Source organism: Pleurodeles waltl, chromosome 3_1, assembly GCF_031143425.1.
Source record: "Pleurodeles waltl isolate 20211129_DDA chromosome 3_1, aPleWal1.hap1.20221129, whole genome shotgun sequence".
Taxonomy (NCBI): Eukaryota; Metazoa; Chordata; class Amphibia; order Caudata; family Salamandridae; genus Pleurodeles; species Pleurodeles waltl.
Window position 1 is genome coordinate 1,958,582,064 of NC_090440.1, and position 20,576 is coordinate 1,958,602,639.

General features: G+C 46.6%; 1 protein-coding gene across 16 annotated transcripts in view; it reads right to left on the reverse strand.

Annotated features, from left to right (window-relative positions):
• Positions 1–20,576, reverse strand: part of NCOR1 (nuclear receptor corepressor 1) — a 1,251,773-nt gene that overhangs the window by 312,111 nt on the left and 919,086 nt on the right. For all 16 annotated transcript variants that reach the window (XM_069226323.1, XM_069226317.1, XM_069226319.1 and 13 more), the window contains 3 exons: positions 12,926–13,153; positions 12,468–12,677; positions 5,491–5,640 (listed from right to left, as the gene is read on the reverse strand). In XM_069226323.1, the coding sequence (XP_069082424.1) occupies positions 5,491–5,640; positions 12,468–12,677; positions 12,926–13,153 (588 nt within the window). The remainder of the gene's footprint in view (positions 1–5,490; positions 5,641–12,467; positions 12,678–12,925; positions 13,154–20,576) is intronic.

The following is a 20,576-nucleotide window of genomic DNA, read 5'->3' on the forward strand; positions in this document are numbered from 1 at the left end:
CATAGCATAAAAGAGGCACATAAATAGTTTAAAAACGACACTCACTAGGATCACACAGCCCACTGGGCCCTGCCTGACTGCCCTGAAGGCCAGACCGACCCTCAGAACAACTTTAGAAAAGCTAGCCTGAACTAAATCAACCCGGCACTCCTCACACCAGACCACAAACCTTGCCCAGCGCCAGAACAGATTTGACTTTGTGGGCAGATGGCGAGAGTCCAAAATCACATCCACCACTTCCTCAAACAGGTCAATGCCACTCAGCTGAATACGCTCAATCTCCACTCCACCATTGAGACATAGGTTGTGGAGGGAGGCTTGTGATACAGAACCCTATCATGTTACTGTAGCAGCCTGTGCTGCTGTAGAGGTAGACTGAGATGAGCGATGATACTCCAACTCAACTCAGGAGGATTGGAGAACAAGCACTGAGCTCAGCTCAGGGCTATCAGAATAAGGTGGGCCCGGTACTTCCTCAACTTCGTCAGGAGTCTGAGGAAACAGCTTCAGAAGCAGACACATGTATAGAAGACCTGAGCCCCAATGAATGCAGAACACATCTCCCAGGGAGCTCATTGGTGGAAATTCCAGGGTGCAAAAGGCATCACACTGAGCGGACCCTGAATTAGTAAATAGATCTACCCAAGGCTCGCACCACCGGGAAAAAACATCTTTAATTACCAGCCAGATGAAGACAAACCACTTGTGGTCAGCTACATAACATATGCTGAGCTCATTCGCGGTGGCGTTAAAGACTGGCAGGTGGATGACAGTCATGGAAATCTCCTAAAGGTCTAGCCAGCACTAGCCTCAGCTCCTCTGTGACCCCCTGGATCCTACATCCCCCTGCTTGTTCCAGTACAACATGGCTGTCATGTTGATGGTGACATCACATAATGGTACACTGTTCCGAAAGCAATAGATCTCACAAAGGCTCCCAAGGTAAACACAGGTAAACCTAGGCACTTCTATAAGTTGAATGGAAGGCCCTCATACACCCAGATAGGGGTCATGCTTCATCCTTGGGCCTGCTCCTTGTTGGACCAGCGCTGCAATGTCCAACGGGCCCCACAAGGTGGATCTTTGCAGGGGATCCTTTTAGATAATGCTTTGTGATTGAGCAAAGGGATGTATTAGCCATATGAACAAAGACAGTAAGGGACTGGAAAGTGAACATTAAAATTGACTATAGAACCCACAACATTGTGTGTTTATTACATCTAAAGGGTCTATGTCAAGATTAAAAACCAAAAAGCGAAGTGTCACCAGAAACAATGTTCTTGCACTTCCCGTGAAAGATGTAAAGGAAAAAAGTAATTCTCTCTTCTATCCCTTTGCATGGGTCAACATGTTTCACGCCTAGATAACGTCTCTACAGATCAAGTGGTGTTTAATCAGGACCAAGAACTAAAGCCTAGTCCTCACTATGGGGACCTATTGTGCATTTATAATTGAAAAAAGATCTAAAAAAGGGTTGAAAACCAACACTTGCATATAAGCCTACATGCCTTAATTTTAAGGTAGACCCTCAAAGTTGGGGCAGGGACCCTTTGGGAAAAACTGACTACTGCAAAATTCTCGCTGTTGAAGTCCATGTGGTAAACCTCCCATCGGTCTCAACCCAGAATATTGATGGTGACTACCTGTATAGGGCTGCACCTGATGGAAGGTAGTAAATCTTTAAGTGCCAGCCTGATGGCACACAGCTTGAGATGAATAACATGGTGTCTATGCTCTATGGAGATCAGAGACTTCTAATCTTCATCTCGTTCAGATGGCCTCCCCAGCCCAGAGACCGTGCGTTCATCACCACTGTAAGCTCTGTGGCAATTCAGGTTGGCATCCTTAATCCACAATTGAAGATAGTGGCTCACTTTCCTTGAAACACGGATGCCTAACAAATGGCACCACCCCTTGCGTAGCCTACTGAATGTGGAGGTTCCACTGCTAAGCTCACATCTGCCAACAGCAGTATGCACAAATCTAGAAGCCCAAGATCTCATAGAAATGTAAGGCCCAGATTCCAGGTATGAGCTCAAGGCGGATCATTCTCAGGACACTGGGACTCACAATGGTCAAAAGTCAATGTGTTCAGAGAGGCCCCTATAAAGATAATTCTAAATAGGATTTAGGCTAACTGATAACCCAGAGGAAGACAGCAGTGAGACGATCAACTGCATGGGGTCCTCGACTGACTTTTACAAGCCTGCTTTAAAAAGTCAATAGACTATTTTGGAATACAAGAACTTACAGCCTGCAAAGATAAGCTGTGACCAATGCTATCACTTTCATGAACAACCATATGGAGAATGTGAGGCTTAAGAGCAGGACGGTGAACTGGAAGTGTTCTAGGCCCACACAAAAGCAGAGGAAAATGCCTGTAGGACTAAAGGACAGGACACTGAAGTATGACGCCTGCAAATTCGATATTCCATAATCCTTGGGCAACAGGAAACAACTGCAGTAGACTCCCTATCCCTTTCAGTACCTTTTGTGAAAGAATGGTGAGATTATCTACCAAAATCTAAGCAAAAATAGCAGGAACAGGAGCGGGGGTAAACAATTCTGAACAGCCTTGAATACCCTCCCCACAGTCGGTAAATGCATGCCAGCAGGACAAACAAAAACAAATCCTGCACCCCTCCTACTGGCTCCAGAAGACCAATGGAGGGGGAATCACAGTGTTTGGAGGCAATTGCAGTGAGTGACGACAACTGCTGCTTTAGCTGACGGCAACAGACTAATTCCACCTCATATATCCGTAGAGCTTCAGTTACTACTGGTGAAATTGGGGGGCCGGAGACAACATGCCTAAAGAATGAGCAGTATCTCAACTATTTTGAAGCATTCCAAGACAGAGCTCACATTCTCACCAAAAAGTCTGAAGCCATCAAAAGGCGTATTCGTCAGTGATGGCTGCATGTCATTGGAAAAATTTGTGGTACACATCCAGGCATGGAGCCGAGCAATGTCACGGTCAACGCATTCCTTAAATTCAGAATGGCCCACAAAAAGTACTTTGCTGGATCCCGTTCATCGTGAAACTTTGCAGTGAACGAGTTCTTCGACATCTCTAAAAGGCATCCAATATATTGATTACCATATTCCAGAGGCAAGCATGTACTGGCCCAAAAGGCAAACTGGATTATGGCACTTCAAAATCAAACTGGTGGAGAAGAATACTCTTTCCCTGTATGAAAATGAGTTAACTCCCTGTCCCGCAGAGCTATGGGGAAGGTGTTAGGATTTACCTTAGTGGCAGACGCTACTGCAAATAGGCTTTCCAATGTCTGATGTTATGTCAGGAAGGCCTAATCCCCAGGGTGGGTATTATTAATAATAAGTAGATTCCTTGGCGGTTGTGAGCAAGGCTTCACCAGCCAGTTGCCCAACTATAGATATACATGTTTTCAGGACCTTCATAGCGAAGCAGCCACAATCACCAGCACCACTGTAAGACATGTGGGTCTGTTGACAGACCAAACAGGAGAATTCGAAACTGATAACGTTGGGATTTCACCATGAACTTCAAGTAGTGCCTATGGGCAGGAATAATCTGACAAAGCCAAGAAGGAGCACAGGAACCACACCAGCATCACGATCATAATGCATGCAGGGTGGGGTCCCGAACGCCTTGGGCACCAAGAAGTAAGGGGAATAAATGTCTCCGCTTGTGCTGATTTAGGTTCTGTGGGCATCATCCTTTAAGTAGTTATGATGCATGCCAAGGGGTCTTTACTGACAGAGATGGCACCCAAGCCAGTGTGATCTATGCTTAGGGGGCAGAGCTCTTGGAGGCATGGCTTCAGGATCAGAGCCAGAAAGCCTGCAGGAACAGAGCCTCCAACACCTGCTCCTAAGGGGTAAATGAAAAGCATTTGTCTTTTTGCACATTCACTAAGAGATCAGTGCTTTGGATATCCCACTAGCTCTATACAACTGCCTGGTCCAGCCAACTTTCAATCATCGCCTTGGATCCTGTTCTGTTGCAGTTGTCACCAATGTCACTCTTTAGCCCTGATAGATACTTTGCCACCAGGCTGAACACTAGTTCTGTAGACCATGGCAAAAGTCCTTCACTCACTTTGACAGAGGGTGTGAATAGGTTTTACAATTTTTCAGGAGGTAGAACATAGCTGTCATGTTGCGCTCTATCACCAGGACATTTATCCTCTCACTCTGAGGATTAAACTGTTTCACAGCACATCTCACTGCTTTGAGTTCAAGAACACTGATGATTTAGAACAGTTGACCAGAGCGTCAATCTCTGGCTGAGGCGGAAATATGGGGTCAACTGAGCCTTCCAGTGACATGTCCATGACCACACTGACCACGAACTCAGATGGTGGAAACACATACTTGTTATCAGGTACGTTTTTCACCATCCCAGGCGTGTTTTATGAAGCCTTCACCTAAATATCATCTTGCCAATCTCCAGGCACTTTGGCAGGTTATTCATCATGAGGCAGGACCAAACGATCATGCAGGATGGTAAAGATCTCAGACGTACATCTCAATTGTCACTGTCAAGAACTTGGCACGGAAAGAAACAAACAGTCTGTTAGGGAGCCTTCCTCTGAAAGGTATTTCTGCCTACACAGGGTACAGGTTTTGATTAGTCTTTTTTTATTTTTCCAAAGGGAGTACTGGAGTCATCGCTCCCCAGACAAATCACAAACCAGGACAGCAGAGATTTTAAAATAGACAACCAGAGCAAAGACTTAGACTGACTCCTGGTCAGTAACAGGTATGGGGTAAGAACATGAGGAAGGGGTTAATAGGGAGGCATCATTGAAGAAGAAATGTAAGCTGAAGTGACCTTAGGAGGAAATTCCAGCTTGCTCTGAAGGAACATTTGAATGCCAGTTGATTCTATAAGAGACCTAATGCTGGGAAATAGGAAACTTTGATGTGTAACCTGGGTGCTCAGCATTTTAACACCTTTGTATTTTGTTGCACATTTCATTTGTGCATTTCCTTGATTATCCACTGTTCTTACTCTTGATATAGTAATACTGAGGTATTTTGAAAGAGTTGATTAATAAACTCCCGATAAAGATACCCATCTATATTTTAACTGTTTTGCACTGTACCCCAACACACCCTTCAGGTCACCTCGTCTGAATCAGTCTCGGCATGTTCAACCAAGCTACCAAAGTAGTCAACTTTCCAGAGCAGATCTAGCAATTAATATTCTACTCAATGGAAAAATGTGCTAGTTCACTTTCCATCTCATTGTGCTATCCTTATGACAGCAAGAGTGTATGAAAATGAGAAGAAAATATATAAATTGGTGTAAAAGATATGAGAAGTGCTCAGTCTTTAGCCATATAATGTTTCTCTAAAACTCACTTTAGTCCCTGATCCCTGCAAATGTTCCTAAATTGTATGCACATCTGTTAGGTGATGAAAGCAAATTAAGACAGAAGAGTACAATCCATCAGAGGAGACAAACCAAAAACCTGTGCACCAGTATCCAAGAATCCTTACCTGGGGACATTGATGCAGGGTTATAAGGCCTGGGAGGAAAAGCAAGCTGGGTACCGGGGACATAAGTGATTCTGTCCATTGGTGGAGTGCTTGTTCCTCCGGGATGAGGCACTAGAATAGTTGGAGGCATATTGGTAAGGTCGATAATCCCTGTTAGAAAATAGAGCATTTTTATTTTCTTTTTCTTAAGTTCATATAAAGCACATCCACACTGACATCACTAATAAAACATTCAAGGCATAAAGTATTTAAGAAATTCAGTGGAGTTCTCCACTCAGCACTGCATCAAAAGTGAATGTATGTTTAAGATCTTCTACAGAAGATTTAAGTGCATGCCTTCTTAAAAAGCTGTGCCAACCCAATCACTTTTTTAATGGGCTGTCCTATGTCAGGAGGAAATGGGGTGTATTATATGGTGTGGTTGTGCAAACTGACAGTGAAATACACTTACAAACCCATTAAGGTGCAGTAATAAAACCTTCCGCTCAACCCTTGGTAGCAGTGGCACTGAGCAGCAAGGCTTAGACAGAGGAACAAGAGTAAAGCAATTAAACAGCACCAAAACAAGTGAAGAAGAATTTAATGCAACACTCAAGAAATCCAACACCAATTTATAAAAACAGACTGTATATTTTTTATAAGAAGTTAGATACTAGAACACAAAATATTCATCGGAGGGTTCCAGATATATTGATTTTACAAGCAATAATAAATCAAAGCATTGTCACTCAACTGCAAACAAGCCTTGGCAAAGTGAACAAATTGGACCCTTCTAAATCTTTTTTAAAGACAACTTAGATGTGGATGTTTAGAGGTCCTTGGGGCGACCATCTCCGTCAGGGAGCTCGTCAGGTGGACAAGCAAGGTCCTGAAGAACAGTTGCTTTCACAGAAGAAAAGGCCCTCCAGCAGTTCCAATCACTTTATCTGTGTTGCAATGGATTCCTAGGGATTGGTACTGATGCAACGGATAACGGAAACTGAAGATTCTCCAAGGACGCTGAGGATGTAATGCAGTTGGCTGGGGTCTTTCTGCAGGGATTCCTTGGTCCGCAAAGATGAGGGGATTCTGGTTGCGGAGTCGATGTCCCACAAATGCCTTTATGGTCTGGCCAAAGTCCAGTGGGCACTTGACTAACAGTCACCCACTGCTGAGGTCACAGGTCAATCCTTCCTCTTTCGATAACTCACCGTCTGAGGGTCCCAGCAACTCTCTGACAACATTACCAGGCCTGTCTCAGGTTTTGGTCCTTGGTTCTGTACGTTGGTGCTGGTAGCAGCTTGATGACTGAGCTATTAAATTGCCCCAGCAGGCTTATTCAGCTGTTGTATCCCTGTGCTGTGAATAGGAGACCAGTCAGCTGGCCCTAGGGGCTTCTTGGCTTGACTGGGCTTTGGAGACAGCTTCTCCTTGAAAAGGAAATGGCAGGCAGCGTCCCTCTCTTCACTAACCACTAGGTGCAGCAGCCTCTTTCTTGGTCCCTCAGTGCAGCAGGCCAGTCCTTCTTTAGTCTTTCTTCCAAGTAGGTTGAGATCTGAGGTCTGGGTGCCAGCGGTGCCCACTTTATGCTCATTAAGTGCCCTCAGGTGGCCACTTCTTGTGGTGTATGTGTGGCATCTGGCTATGCCAGGACGTACCATTCTGTCCACTCCAAAGGTCCTGCTCTCTCAGTTCAGACCTCCCTAGCCCACCTCTGGGAAAAACGGATTGGCAACAAATTTCCCCCCTCTAAGTCCTGCGCAAGCCTGTCTACCTCAGCAATGAGGCTGCCCTCTCCCCTGGTGTTACACATCTCCCCTTCGAAGGCAGCTTCACCTTTCAACACACAAGTGGCTTCCTGCAGGAGGGAGAGGACACCTCCCTGGGCCTGCAATCCCTCATGGTTCTCCTTCCTGACAGTCGATGGCACATCTCTATAAGGAGGTAGAAGGCTGTCTCGTGGAGCAGGCACCATGGGTGCCCGGGTAGGCACAGGGCTTTTAAGGGCAACAAAGTGGCAACTTTGCTAAAGCTGCACATTGCAACAAGTAACATTAACTTCGACTTCACATACAAGTCAGGCTTAAGGTAACAAGTTGATACCTTGGAATACCTACTTTGGTTGTACCGTTCAGGACTTAACAGAGATAAGGGGTCAGTGTGTAACTCTGTACTCACCAATTGGGCGACCAAGTCTTTCCACAGTAAAAGCTGCAGTTTTTCATGTTTCACTGTCAGGACATGCAAAGTACATGTCCTGCCTGTGTTATATGTGGCACCCTGCCTTCAGGGTTTGGTAGCCCTGCCAGAGGGGGACTTACACACATTTCCAGGGAAAGTGGTAACCTTTGCCATCGCTTTCAATGGCAAAGTCGGGTTAGCAGTGCACAACTGCTTTACCAGTCCGCAGTGGTGGACCTGTGTTATGTGAAGGACCTCCAGGGTGGCACAATCAGTGCCACAAGCCTGGGGGAACCCCTCTAACTTACATGCCATTGGTACCAGGGTACCATTTACTAGTGACTTACAGGTACGTTAGCCATTTCCAATTTGATACAGCCAATTTAACAAACACTTTATGGGCAGCTGCACTGGTACTGAGGACTGGCTAACAGACCTCCGAGTCAGAAAAAACAGCAGCATCAGTCAAATAACTTGGGGGTGATCATACAGAAAGAGGCACTTCCTTCCACCTTTCCTCTAATGAAGTAGACAATCTGCAAGTCCACTGGAGGTACTTCAAGGTTTTTACTATACTGTTCATCAAAAGAGTTAAACTCTGTTGACAGCACCAAACCTTGGAGGAACCCACAGCCTGGGGACAGCTACTGCCACCTAATCCTTGGCCATGAGGTGGTGGAAGCAGGTCTGCTCAGTACCACTTAACTTTTAAGCTCAGAGTACTCTTGTGAACCAAATGGGAAACAAGGGAACAGGCAATGTACAAAGGGGATGGTGTCAAAGGTAAGTATCAGGGCACAGAGGAGACTGTGTGTGTTGATATGGGCAATAATAGGTATGGGGTTAGGGAGTGATTATGCATAGTCTGAAGTCACTCGTGAAAGTGAAGGATGGTAGATACTAGTATCACTTACACTGTGATGTCATTCTATGCTCTCACAAGATACAAAGAAGCTAGCGTGGTTGTAGGGAGCTGGCTCTCTACACGGTGCACCAAAAAGAAGGACACCGTGCAAAGAGTCCAGTGGATCCCCAATTGGTTTGCAGAGGCAAAAGTAAATAGGACTAATGCTCTATTTTTGTAGTAGCGTGTGTGAGCAGTTAGGCTTAACAGAAGGTAGTAGTAAGCGTTTGTTCTACTCACAGAGGCAATAAATGAGACGCTCCTCAAAAACCAATTTAGAAAAAAACCACTTCTTTTTACATATACTTTAAACTCAAGATTTTCATTAGAAGGTAGGTATGTTTTCAAGCATAAATACTTTTTAGTTTTAAAAACCGACAGTGCAATTTCAGAGTTCTTTAATGTTAACATATGGAAGGAAAACAGTCAGCAAACACGCACTTATTGACGACTCACAGGACCAATCTTATAGACTTAAGGTAAGTACTGGGCAAGGGTCAGGACCACACTAACAGGTCACTCCGGACAGCCCTGGGGCAGCCGGGTGCAGAGCTGCAAAACTCGTTGGGTGCCCAATGTATTTCAATGGGGATTAGTTTCTGTCAATTTAGGCTGCAGGCTCTGACTTGTGGGGGCAGGGATGGCAGTTGGGGGAACCAACAGGTAGGTCACAAATGTAGAGTGCTCAGGGACGTATGTGCACCTTTGTTCCTCTTCACCAGGGCCCAGAGTCGACAGATGCAGGGGTGTCCTTTGGCGTAGGGTTTCTTTGTCCTGGAGCACTCAAAGCTGGGGGGGTCCTGTGGTCTGAGGCTGCAGATGTCGTTGTGGGGTCCTGGAGGGGTGAAACTATAGCGGACTCACACTCAGGGGAGCTGGGGGACGTAGGACACCGGGGTCCACTTCAACCTGGGCCAGCAACAACGGGTGCAGTGGTTGCTTTAGGCGGCGGGTTCTCTCGCTGTATTAGCTGAAGTGGAGGGGTCCTGTGTGCAGAGGCTGCAGGTCACTTCAGGGAGACTAAAAGGGATGAAATCATGATGGACTCAAACTGTGGACACTTGTGGTAACTTGTTGGCACCGGAGGTCCACTCACTCTCAGGTCGGTGATGGAGGGTGCAGTGGTGACTTCAGGCGTAAGGTCTTTCCAGTTCCGGAGGCTGCAGAGTCCTTTCTTTGGAGTTGATTGGAGAGAAGGTCCACTGCTCACAGGAGGCTTGAGTCTTTTGCAAAGGCATGCAGACTTCCCAGGTTTCTGGCAGTTCAGCGGCAGGACGAGACATGTTCTTGGTGCAGAGTCCGTCGAAGAGTGCAGACAGGCCGGTGGGGTTGGTACCAGGTCTGCTACTGCTACTTCTCCTCCTCCTCCTCTTCTGCAGGTGTGTCTCTTTTTTGTCCTTTCCTTTGTACGTCATCAGAATCTAAGTTCTAGGGTTCAGGGATGACACCTAAATACTCAATTTAGGGGTGTTACAGGGACTGCCAGGTGATAGCCAATGGGCTGACCATCTTTAGGGTGACTACACCATTTCTATGACGACTTCCGTTGGGAAGTGAACATAAACCTGAACCTAGTGGACTAATTCCTTCCAAGCCAAGGTGGAGGAATTTAAAAAATAGTGTCCACTTCAGCTTGTCCACCTTAGGGGTGGGATTGGTATAAAGAGGGCACACTTCCTAATCTTCCTAATTTTTCGACCTGTTCTGCTGCCAAACGTGGGCTCAAGAAAGAGACAAGGGTGGAGGGTTTGTGGGGGGCAGAGAATCCTTCATCTCCACCATCTGGAAAGAGACCTGGGTTGCATTACAAAGGCAGTCAGCCCTTTGAATCTTCCCGTCCTGGAATGTCCATCCTGCCTGGGTGAGGTGCTATCACCCCTGCACAGTGCATGCTTTTGTCTCTGTCCCTCAAGAGTGCTGGCTCTCACTGCGGGGAGCCAGTAACAGGTCTAAGGTGGCTGAACTGGTCAAGACCAGTCAGTCAACACACTAGTAGCTAGTAGGTTTTCAGAGGGCACCTCCAAGGTGCCCTCTGGGTGCATTTATTAATAAATCCCTCACTGGAATCAGTGAGGGTTTATTAATCGGAGATGTCTGATACCAAACATTAACCAGGTTCAGAGAAGCAATCATGTAGCCAGGAAACTCACAGCGACCAGTATCCAGCACATGTACTTAAATGTCTTGCCTGTTCACTTACTATGTCTAAGAATAGACCGAGACATAGCAGGGGCATATCTGCCCTCACATATGGTGATGCACCCTAACTTAGGGGTGACTTACACCTGGCACACAGGGGTGTTTGACAGGTTGTGTTTTGAATTTTGCCTGCACCTATACACATGGTCTGCAATAGTAGCACTGTGTGGGTTTGGTGAGAAGTCCCTGGGGGTGGCACAACTGGTGCCGCAGCCCTCAGGGACCTTCCTAGTACCTTAGGCACCAGGGGTACCATTTACTAAGGACCTACAGAAGGTCCTAAGGAGTGTGCCAATTGTGGAGAACAACTGTGTAGTTTTGGAAAGTAGCTCTGGAACTGGGGACTTGGTTAGCAGGGACGCAGTGCACTTTCAGTCTAAATCACATCAGATACCGTGCAAACAGGGGAGCTAACAAAGCCAAAAAGGGTGCTTTCCTACAGTGGGAACATTTGTTCAGCCTCGTACATCTGATGAAGACACAGACAGGTTAAACAAAGCAAACCATGAACTTCTGTAGCGCACACACACACACACAGGCAGTCCGTAAAGGACCCCAACCCTTACACGTGCACCCATTAACAACCTAGCCAACACATGTCTCAGACATGATGAAGATTGAGACTCACGATATCAAGTGGATGGACTTCTACTGGAGATAGCCCAACGGCAGGGTGACCAATAGGGTACACTCAAAAAAGCTTGTGCCCCTGAACTAGAATCTTAATTCCACTAGTGCCAGTCACAGTATAATCTTGGGTTAAAAGACATTAAACAATCAATCTCAAAGCAAACAAAGTGATGGAAGGAATGCTTGAATTCATCTCAGCCACTAGTAATGAAGTATGACGCACATTCCAGACCTTCGTTGTTGCCCAAAAGGTCACTCTAGACAGGGACCAGGTATAGGCCAATCAGTTTTGGTCCTGAAAAAAGTACTGTCCAAAATTAAATGAGCCGAAACTGATCTGGAGTTATATGTGTTTATGCCTAGAGGTTATATTCCCGTGCCAAGACTGATGCGCATATGGCTGGCCTCTGTCTCTAATGACAAAAAACAATGGACTAAAATGCATCTCAGAGTAATTAAAAGTGGTAGGGGGCCAAAATTAACTTAAGCAGTTCACACATTTTTTTTTTTTCCACAGCCTCACAGTGAACCGTTGTTGGGCTTGTGATTAGGAATCTAGTATGTACTGCATTACAACTATGTAATTTCTTCATAATGGGTGCTGGTATCCTTGTGACAAGGAAGCTAACTATAAGGCATGTCTAAGCTAAGTTAGCTGCAAGGGGGATTTTATGTTAAACATGTTCTGCTAGTCTTTGGGTTGACCTCGCAGGAAAACGCAAACACTAATAACAATGCATGCTTTATGTCAGACAAACAGATCTCAATGCAGTCATCTAGATAAGATAAAACACTAAGTAAAATAGCATCTCATCTGTGGTGCCTGAACTTGGATTTTATACACATTTGTGGAGTGTGCATGTACATATGTGTGTGTGATGTTCTGTTTAATGTGTGATGTTGAAAGTCGGTATGGCTATATTTGGCCACAAGAGCCATCTTAGGGCAGTGTGAAAGCCAACTAATTGGCATATGAAGCCTTGAATATGGACTTCTGAGGAAGTTTCAAAATAGCACATAGTAATAAACTAAAACTGACAACACATAGTTCAAAAGAACATTAGTACACTACAATGCAATGTACCTCGAGCCCCTGGATAGGGCAAAGCCAACGTTTGCTCTCGTGGAGAAAGCCCCCTAGATAAATCAGGCCGCAAATTGACCTGCATTTGTTGTGAGGTGATGTAGTCATTGAGGATAGTCTGCCGCGTGTTCTCCATGGCACACAGTTGGTACTGGCTGGTGTATGCATGGGTTGGAGACATCTGTCTCTGGAAGAAGAATGCTGCTGTGGCTGTAAAGAAGAGGGAAAATGGAAAGGTTTTTCAAAAGAGTCACAAATCATGCATTATCAACTGCAGTGAGGAACCTTAGGATAATAAACTTTCCACCATTTAAACTTACATGCACAAAAACAATCACATCCAGTAACTCAATGAAACTGTGATTGCGGACAGAATTATCAAAGACAAGAGTGCACAACAGCATGCCTGGTGAAGGTCACTTGTGCATGACGACAGTGTACATAAAATATGATTTTACCTGGGTCCAGAGCCCTGTGAAACTGCATGGTTGGTTCCAAATGATGGGGGAACTGTCCTCTGAAGAGCTCTGGTGGGGGTCCTCCTCTATGGTGGGCATCAAATGGACTGTGGGATCCTCCATGGTCTACTCCTGGTACAGGAGACTTGGCAGGTAAACTTTCACGCTGAGTTGGGGTCACTGCATTTTTCCGGTCATGGCTGGAGGTCTTTGCAGAGCTCATAATGCCTAAATGAGGGATGATAAGCTAAGTGGCTACAAAACACACATATACGTCTGGTGTTGACTAGATTTTGTTTGTTTATTCTAATTTAACCAGTAGGTGATTGCTTTAATTCGAATGCTGCTGAAAGGGTATGAAACTTTCTGCCAGCCTACTGTTGCCAAGCCATTCCCCATCCTCTTCCTGCTCAGATACATTTTATTGTAAACTTTAATAACTAACTCACAATATTAACTTATCTTACCTTAGCAGTACCAGTAAACAAGAGCATTTACTTGCCAATTTGTTGTGGAAGGTGCCTTACTCTCATCAATGGAAACTAAAATGATTCTATTTATCTTCAGCTAGACAACCTGCAATTTCTATGCACTCATACTCGTGACTGCTCTAATTTACATGCAACCCACTCAAGAGAAAACTCTTCCAGTCCAATATGGTATTTCTTATTGATAGCATTTACTACCTGTGTCCTCTTTGGCTGAGACTTCTGGCAAGCGTTAACAATGGTTGCATATTGTGGAAAAAGTACAAAGGGACAATTTACTTACCTTTGGAAATGCCTTATCTGGTAGAGACTGTATCTAGCTGTAGATGACTTATCTTTGAATTCTTCCCAGGCATCAGACTGGACCCGAAAGATTTTCGTGAGCAGTACACCTGCAAGACAGTAAGTTTGCCCTCGGCTCCTCATCCGTCGTCAGCCGTGCGAGAAATTACGTTGCGGTTCCTATATAGGCGCAACCCAGCCACACCAACCTCAGTTTCTTTTCACGACTTTCCACGCCAGAAGTGCAGAGCCATGAAGAACACGGACTAATGGTATGTCAGAGCTAAGGCCCTGAAAGGGGAGTCCTAGCCCTTAGAAATCAGTTTGCAGTGTGGGGAGGATGGGTGGTTAAGTAGGAATCTACGGGGGCGTGGCCTGAGGTCAATGGAGCAGCACGCGTGAAGCGGAGCTCCCGATGGCCTCCAACAATTAATCTCATTATCCTGATCACCTGACCCCCGGCCAAGGCTTCCTAATACTCAAGGACACCCCCGCTGAAGTCGGGACCCATAGCGGATCCAGCGGAGCTGATCCCGGGGAAGTGACCAACTGATTTGGGAAGAAAGAGCCCTTCGTCAAGATGGTGGCTCCAGCAACAGAGTGGAAAAAAAGGCAAGACCCCCAACGCGCAAAACTAACAGTAACACGGAGTGAATTGAGCAGCCGGGTGCGGCGGGCACCAGGGCGCCCATAACAGCAGAGCAGGGAGCGGCCGTCGCCTGAACGGGGCTGGTCCCGGCGCGAGAGGCAGAACTGCGAGGTGCGGGGGAAGACCCCAGAATGAGCGGCGAGCCAGTACGGACTCGGACGGTGAGTCGGGGCACTTGTTCGGCACACCAACAGTGATAGGCATGCAGAACCTGGGCTCCAAGGCGGTGTGCCTTACTTAGGGCCTCAAGAGCTGACGGGGGCCCAGCGCACCCACGCACCACGCCAAGGGGGCGAGGGGTGGGCGGGCTGAACACAGCCACTACGCAGACGATCTTGGGGCCTGCCCTGGGTGTCGGCCCGCCGGTCCCTAACACAGTGCCATAAATGGGCACGAAAACGAGACCTGGGCGCACGGAAAACGAAGGCCTATACCTACCTTGCTGCAAAGACAGGCCCCAAATTAAACTAAACTAAATAAAGTAAATAAACAAGAAACCGCGGAGACAACTAGCAACAAGCCAGAGCTGAAAACCCAAAAACTAAAGACCACTCGAAGCAAGCCTCAAATGCACACAGGACAGAAACTGGAATAACCAGAGTAACAAGCATATCAAGACTGAAATGCAATAAGGAGCAGAGAAAGGAAACAAATATAATAAAACAAAGGCGAGCACACGTTCTGGGCACAGGAATAGCCAGCACGATAACATTTTAAACTTCCAGGGACCCAACCAGAAGGAAAACAAAGAAATAACTGGAAATGGGGAAATCAAAAAAGAAAGATGGCATTGTGGAAGAGAGTAACCCCCACAAAGAAGGAAGAAACGAAGAACCAGACAAAGAGACCACCTTGGAAACACTACTACAGGCAATACAAGCATCCAGAGAGGCACTGGAGCTAAAAATAGACTCCCTATCGGTGGACTTGATACTACTAAGAGATGACCATAGGCAACTCACAGACAGGGTGGTCGCCAACGAAAAAACACTAGATTATCTAACCCCTGGAAATACGAAAATAGCTGAATTGGCAACCAGGATCAAAACGCTCGAAGCAAGAGCAGAGGATGCCGAAAACAGAGCACGGAGGAGCAACCTTCGCCTAGTGGGCATACCAGAGAAAAACAAACTTCAAGACCCAGATATGGAAACCTATCTGGAAAGATGGATACGCTCTGAAATAGCTCCGGAGGGCCTATCACAGTACTTTGCAATAGACAGAGCCCACCGGGTGCCTGCCAGACCCCCCCGTCCGGGATACAGCCCGTGCCAGATCATAGCAAAGTTATTACATTTTAAGGACAGAGACTTTATACTAGCCCAGGCAAGGAAAAAAGGGGAGATCAGGATAGGAGATAGGAGGATCATGATCTTCCCGGACTTCACCAGAGATACTCAAAAACAAAGAGCAACCTTCACAGAGATAAAAAGGTGACTCAGAACAAGGTCAGTATGATACGCCATTCTGTTCCCGGCCAAACTAAGAATTACCACTAACAATGAGACCCTGTTCTTTACCTCACCACAGTAGGCACAAGAATGGCTAGACACCCTGGTGATAACAGGACAAAACAACGAGGGACGATCCCCACGGCCCCCCAAAAGAAACTCACCACATGAAAGACAAGCCTGCTTTGGGCTCTGCTCCACCACAGGATCAGGCACTACAAGAAAGAGAAAACGCGGTAAGAACTGTAGCGGTCTTGAGTAGAGAGGGCTCGATGTTTGCCCGTTCGCCTGACCCTCAATCAGACCGAGAATCAATATCAGATGACGTCTCCCGCTCATAGCTAGAAACAGCAGAAAACCTGCCACAAATAACCCCAGGAACATCCGACGAGATCATCTGAAGAGAAGACAACGCTATCACGGATCCCCCGAAACCTACACAAGGTGAAAACACATTGGACAAAGTACTCCGAGAAGTATAACCGCAACAGGGGACTTCACTTCACAAGGAGATCATGGAGAGCCACCACGCAAGAACCATTAGTACACAGTCGACCTGACCCTGCGGACGACCACCGACTTGAACAGCAAGTAACTTTGGGGCCTGGGAGAAGGGGTACACTCACTCATACAATTCATATACGTGGAGGCCAGGGATGGGTTATCCGACCCTAGCGATGCTCCTCACTTATTATTATTATTATACATAACGTTTCTCAAGTTTAGGGAAGCTTGGACGGGGATAGTTGGGAATCCGGTCCTGGGGAGAAGAAAGTTAGTCACAATAAGAAACGTTTGTTTATCAGTTAACTTAATAAAACTAGCTGACCCTGCTCCGTTCAGCGCCACTCATATTAGAATCCCCTTGCAGTCACACCCCACACAATGGTTAATAGGTAAGATCTATAGGCCCATACCACCTATAACTACATTTAATGGACAGAGAGTCAAACTACAAGCTCCTCACATGGAACGTGAGGACTGAACAGCATGCACAAATGGTACAAGGTGTACAGTCAACTTAAGAGGTGGGGCATACACATTGCAATACTTCAGGAAATACACCTCATTGAGAAGGAGGTCAATGCACTGACGAAACGGTGGAGGGGTCAAGTATATGCAACTGAGTACTCTGCCTATGCGAGGGACTTACTTATATGGATCCGCCCGGGTGTCCCATTTCAGAAAGTGAACACAACCATTGATAAAGAAGGACGCTATGTGCTAGTCGCTGGACGTCTGGGAGGAAGAGATATCACTATAGGGGGCATATATGCGCCCAACCACGACCAGATCACATTCCTAAACAAACTCTCAAACAAGTGGGGATCACAACTAACTCAGGCCATAATTGTGGGAGGAGACTTTAACTGTATTGCAAACACTGAGATAGATAGGTCGCACCCACCATTGCCCCACTCTCCAATACTTAAAACAGCCAATAGCTTTACAAAATGGCAGAAGGACTGGGGCCTACTAGACTCCTGGAGGCACTTACACCCCCTAGAAAGGGACTACTCCGTTTACTCACACTTGCATGACCTGCACGTATGGTTGGATACATTCTTGACATCCCCCGAGGTGAACAGCACAACACAGACGGCACAATATTTGTGCCGCACCATATCCGACCACAACCCATTATTACTCACCCTAGACTGGAAAAGAGAACGTTCCTTGATACCTGACTGGAGGCTCAGGGCCGACACACTAGAAGACCACGCCTTTTGTCAACACATAAGAGAAGCAATAAAAGAGTATTTTGAACACAACCAAAACACTGCATCCACCAGAGCCCAAGAATGGGAAGCATTCAAAGTCACCCTTAGGGGACTCTGCATGACTGGGGTAATGGGGGTTAGAAAAACATTAGAGGGAGAGATTAACAAGAACGAATTAGAATTGAGAAACCTAGAACGAAATAGACCTGACAACCCAGACCTTGCCCCAGAGATCTCAGAGACCAAAAATAAGATAGCTCTAGCCATGAAAAAGCTTAGAAGCTTTGACTACAGGAAATACACTACCAGACAACACGCACAAGGTGATAGAGCGGGGGCTTTACTGGCATGGCTAGCAGCCCCGCCTAGACAACAATCACTAATTATGGAGCTAGTAAACCAGACGGGAACCAGAGTATTTGGCCAAGGAGAGATCAACACATGTTTCACAGAATGCTACTCAGGCCTATATGCCCCCTGTCGACCCCTTTAAGACCAGAACAATTACAGGACCTAGCACATACCCAGCTTCCCGTACTAAGCAAGGGAGATCAGCTGATGTTGGGAGGGCAGATATCAACTAGGAAAATAAGGGTAAGGGTGGAGGCAATGGCGAGAGGGAAGGTACCTGGGGCAGACGGTCTACCGGCAGAACTATACAAAGCATACACTGATATCCTAGCACCCAAATTAAGTGTCCTCTACGAAGAAGCGTTTGAAACAGGGGTTCTGCCCCAGTCCACAAACGAAGCCATTGTTGTCCCACTACCCAAACCGGGGCGCCCACCTACGGACGTTTGCTCATATCGTCCACTATCCATGCTCAATATTGACTACAAAATCTTGAGTAGCGCTCTAGCCACCAGGCTACTACCCCATATGGAACACCTGATACACGAAGATCAAACAGGCTTTATACCAAACCGTAATACAGCCACAAACGTCAGGAGACTCATTAGCATAATGCATTCCAAATCCCCGACCATCAACACAGCAGCAGTACTGGTGGTGGATATCGAAAAGGCATTTGACAGCCTTAGGTGGGACTTCTTGGAAGTGGTGATGGAAAAGATGGGACTGGGGCAGGGATTTATTAAATGGGTGAAATTATTATACTCGGCCCCAACAGCCCGCGTCCGCACGGGGAAAATAATATCCCAAGCATACAGAATAGGAAGAGGTACAAGGCAGGGTTGCTCGCTGTTGCCCCTATTCTTTGTTATTGCAATGGAGCCACTCGCACACATGGCTAGATCAGGAGCATACTTTAAAAGACTAGTGATAGGTAATCAGACACACAAGATAGCGCTCTATGCAGACGACATGCTGATATTCCTAGGAGATCCCTACACCGAACTACAGGGAGCGATGGCACTACTAGAGCGTTTCGGCAATACTTCGGGTCTCTGTATTAACTGGCGGAAATCCCACTTATACCCACTAAAACAGGGATTACCCCGGATCGCCAACGTACAGGGACTAAACTGGTTCCCAACCACGTTTCGGTACTTAGGCGTCCACGTATACCATGATATTGGAGGGAAATGTTAACAGGGCGATCCGGAAACTGAAAACAGATGTTCAATTCTGGAAAACATTACCCCTGTCAGTGACAGGTAGAATAGCCCTGGTGAAAATGGTAAATCTGCCTAGACTATTATACAGCTTTTCCAAGATTCCTTTAATAATCCCTCAATCAACCTTTAACGAGATCAACACAATTATCACTAATTTCATATGGGGAGCGAGCCGCCATAAACTAGCCCTACACAAACTCCAGTGGCTGATGATAGAAGGGGGCCTGGCCGCCCCAGACATAGAACTATACTACCTGGCAGGGCAGCTTCAGTGGTTAGCTAAGAAATGGCACTCAATCCTTCACGTAGAGACAGACACTTATTCCCGAGATCCCTCGACCACAGGTGTCATGGGAACACACCTACTACCAAGAAAAGGGCGTAAAACAGAACCCCTAAAAATCCAAGTATGGAGCCATTGCTGGAATCGAAGCTTGCAACGCACGCAAACCACACACCCATATTCCCCAAATTTACCCCTAGCCAGTCTAACTACATTACCTGGGGGCTGCAATATTGCAATATTCCTTACCTTAAAAATTTCCCCCAGGTGTCAGACTGGATCAGGAGATTTTTCTTCGAGCAATACCCTTGGGCGTTGGTCGACTCCGCAGGCGTCGTAGGCATCATGGTCGCTGTGATGACGTAGGGAGTAGTACATAGACGCCGCCCTCGCGCAGTGACATCAGTTTCTTTTAACGACTTTCCAGGCCAGATCGCAGAGCCGCTAAGAACACTGAGATTGGTGCACCAGAGCTCAGGACCTGAAAGTGGGAATCCCTTCCCTACAAATCAGATCGCAAGCGGGGAGGATGGGTGGGTGGAAAGGAATCTGCAACTAGAATATGTCTCTACCAGATATTTTGTTACCGAAGGTAATTAACTTGTACATCTGATAGAGACTACGAGTTGCAGATTCCTTACCTTGGAATAGATACCCAAGCAATGCCCTCCTCGGTGGTGGGCTGCGAACCAAGATCATACTAGAACGACCTGCAGGACCGAATGACCAAACTAGCCATATCGACGGACCTGAGTATCCAGGCAATAATGCTTAGCAAATGTGCTGGGATGCCCACGTAGCTGCCTGGCAGATATCCAGGACCGGAACTCCGCATGCTAACGCAGTGGAAGCAGCAGTTGCTTTGGTGGAATGAGCATGCAAGCCTTCAGGAGGTTGCTTATTGGCCAAAGCGTAGCACATTTTGATAAAAAGAAGAACCGATTGAGAGATGGTATGCTTTTGAACCGCCTTCCCTTTTTTCGCACCCACATAGCCAATGAAGAGTTGATCGTCCACCCGGAAATCTTTAGTTCGACTGAGGTAGAACGCCAAAGCTCTTTTTGGGTCCAGGCGGTGGAGTCTCTCCTGCTCATGGGAAGGATGTGGGGGTGCGTAGAAGGTAGGCAAAGTGATGGACTGGCCTACATGAAATGGTGTAACCACCTTAGGAAGGAACAAAGCTAGCTCTACTGCGCAACA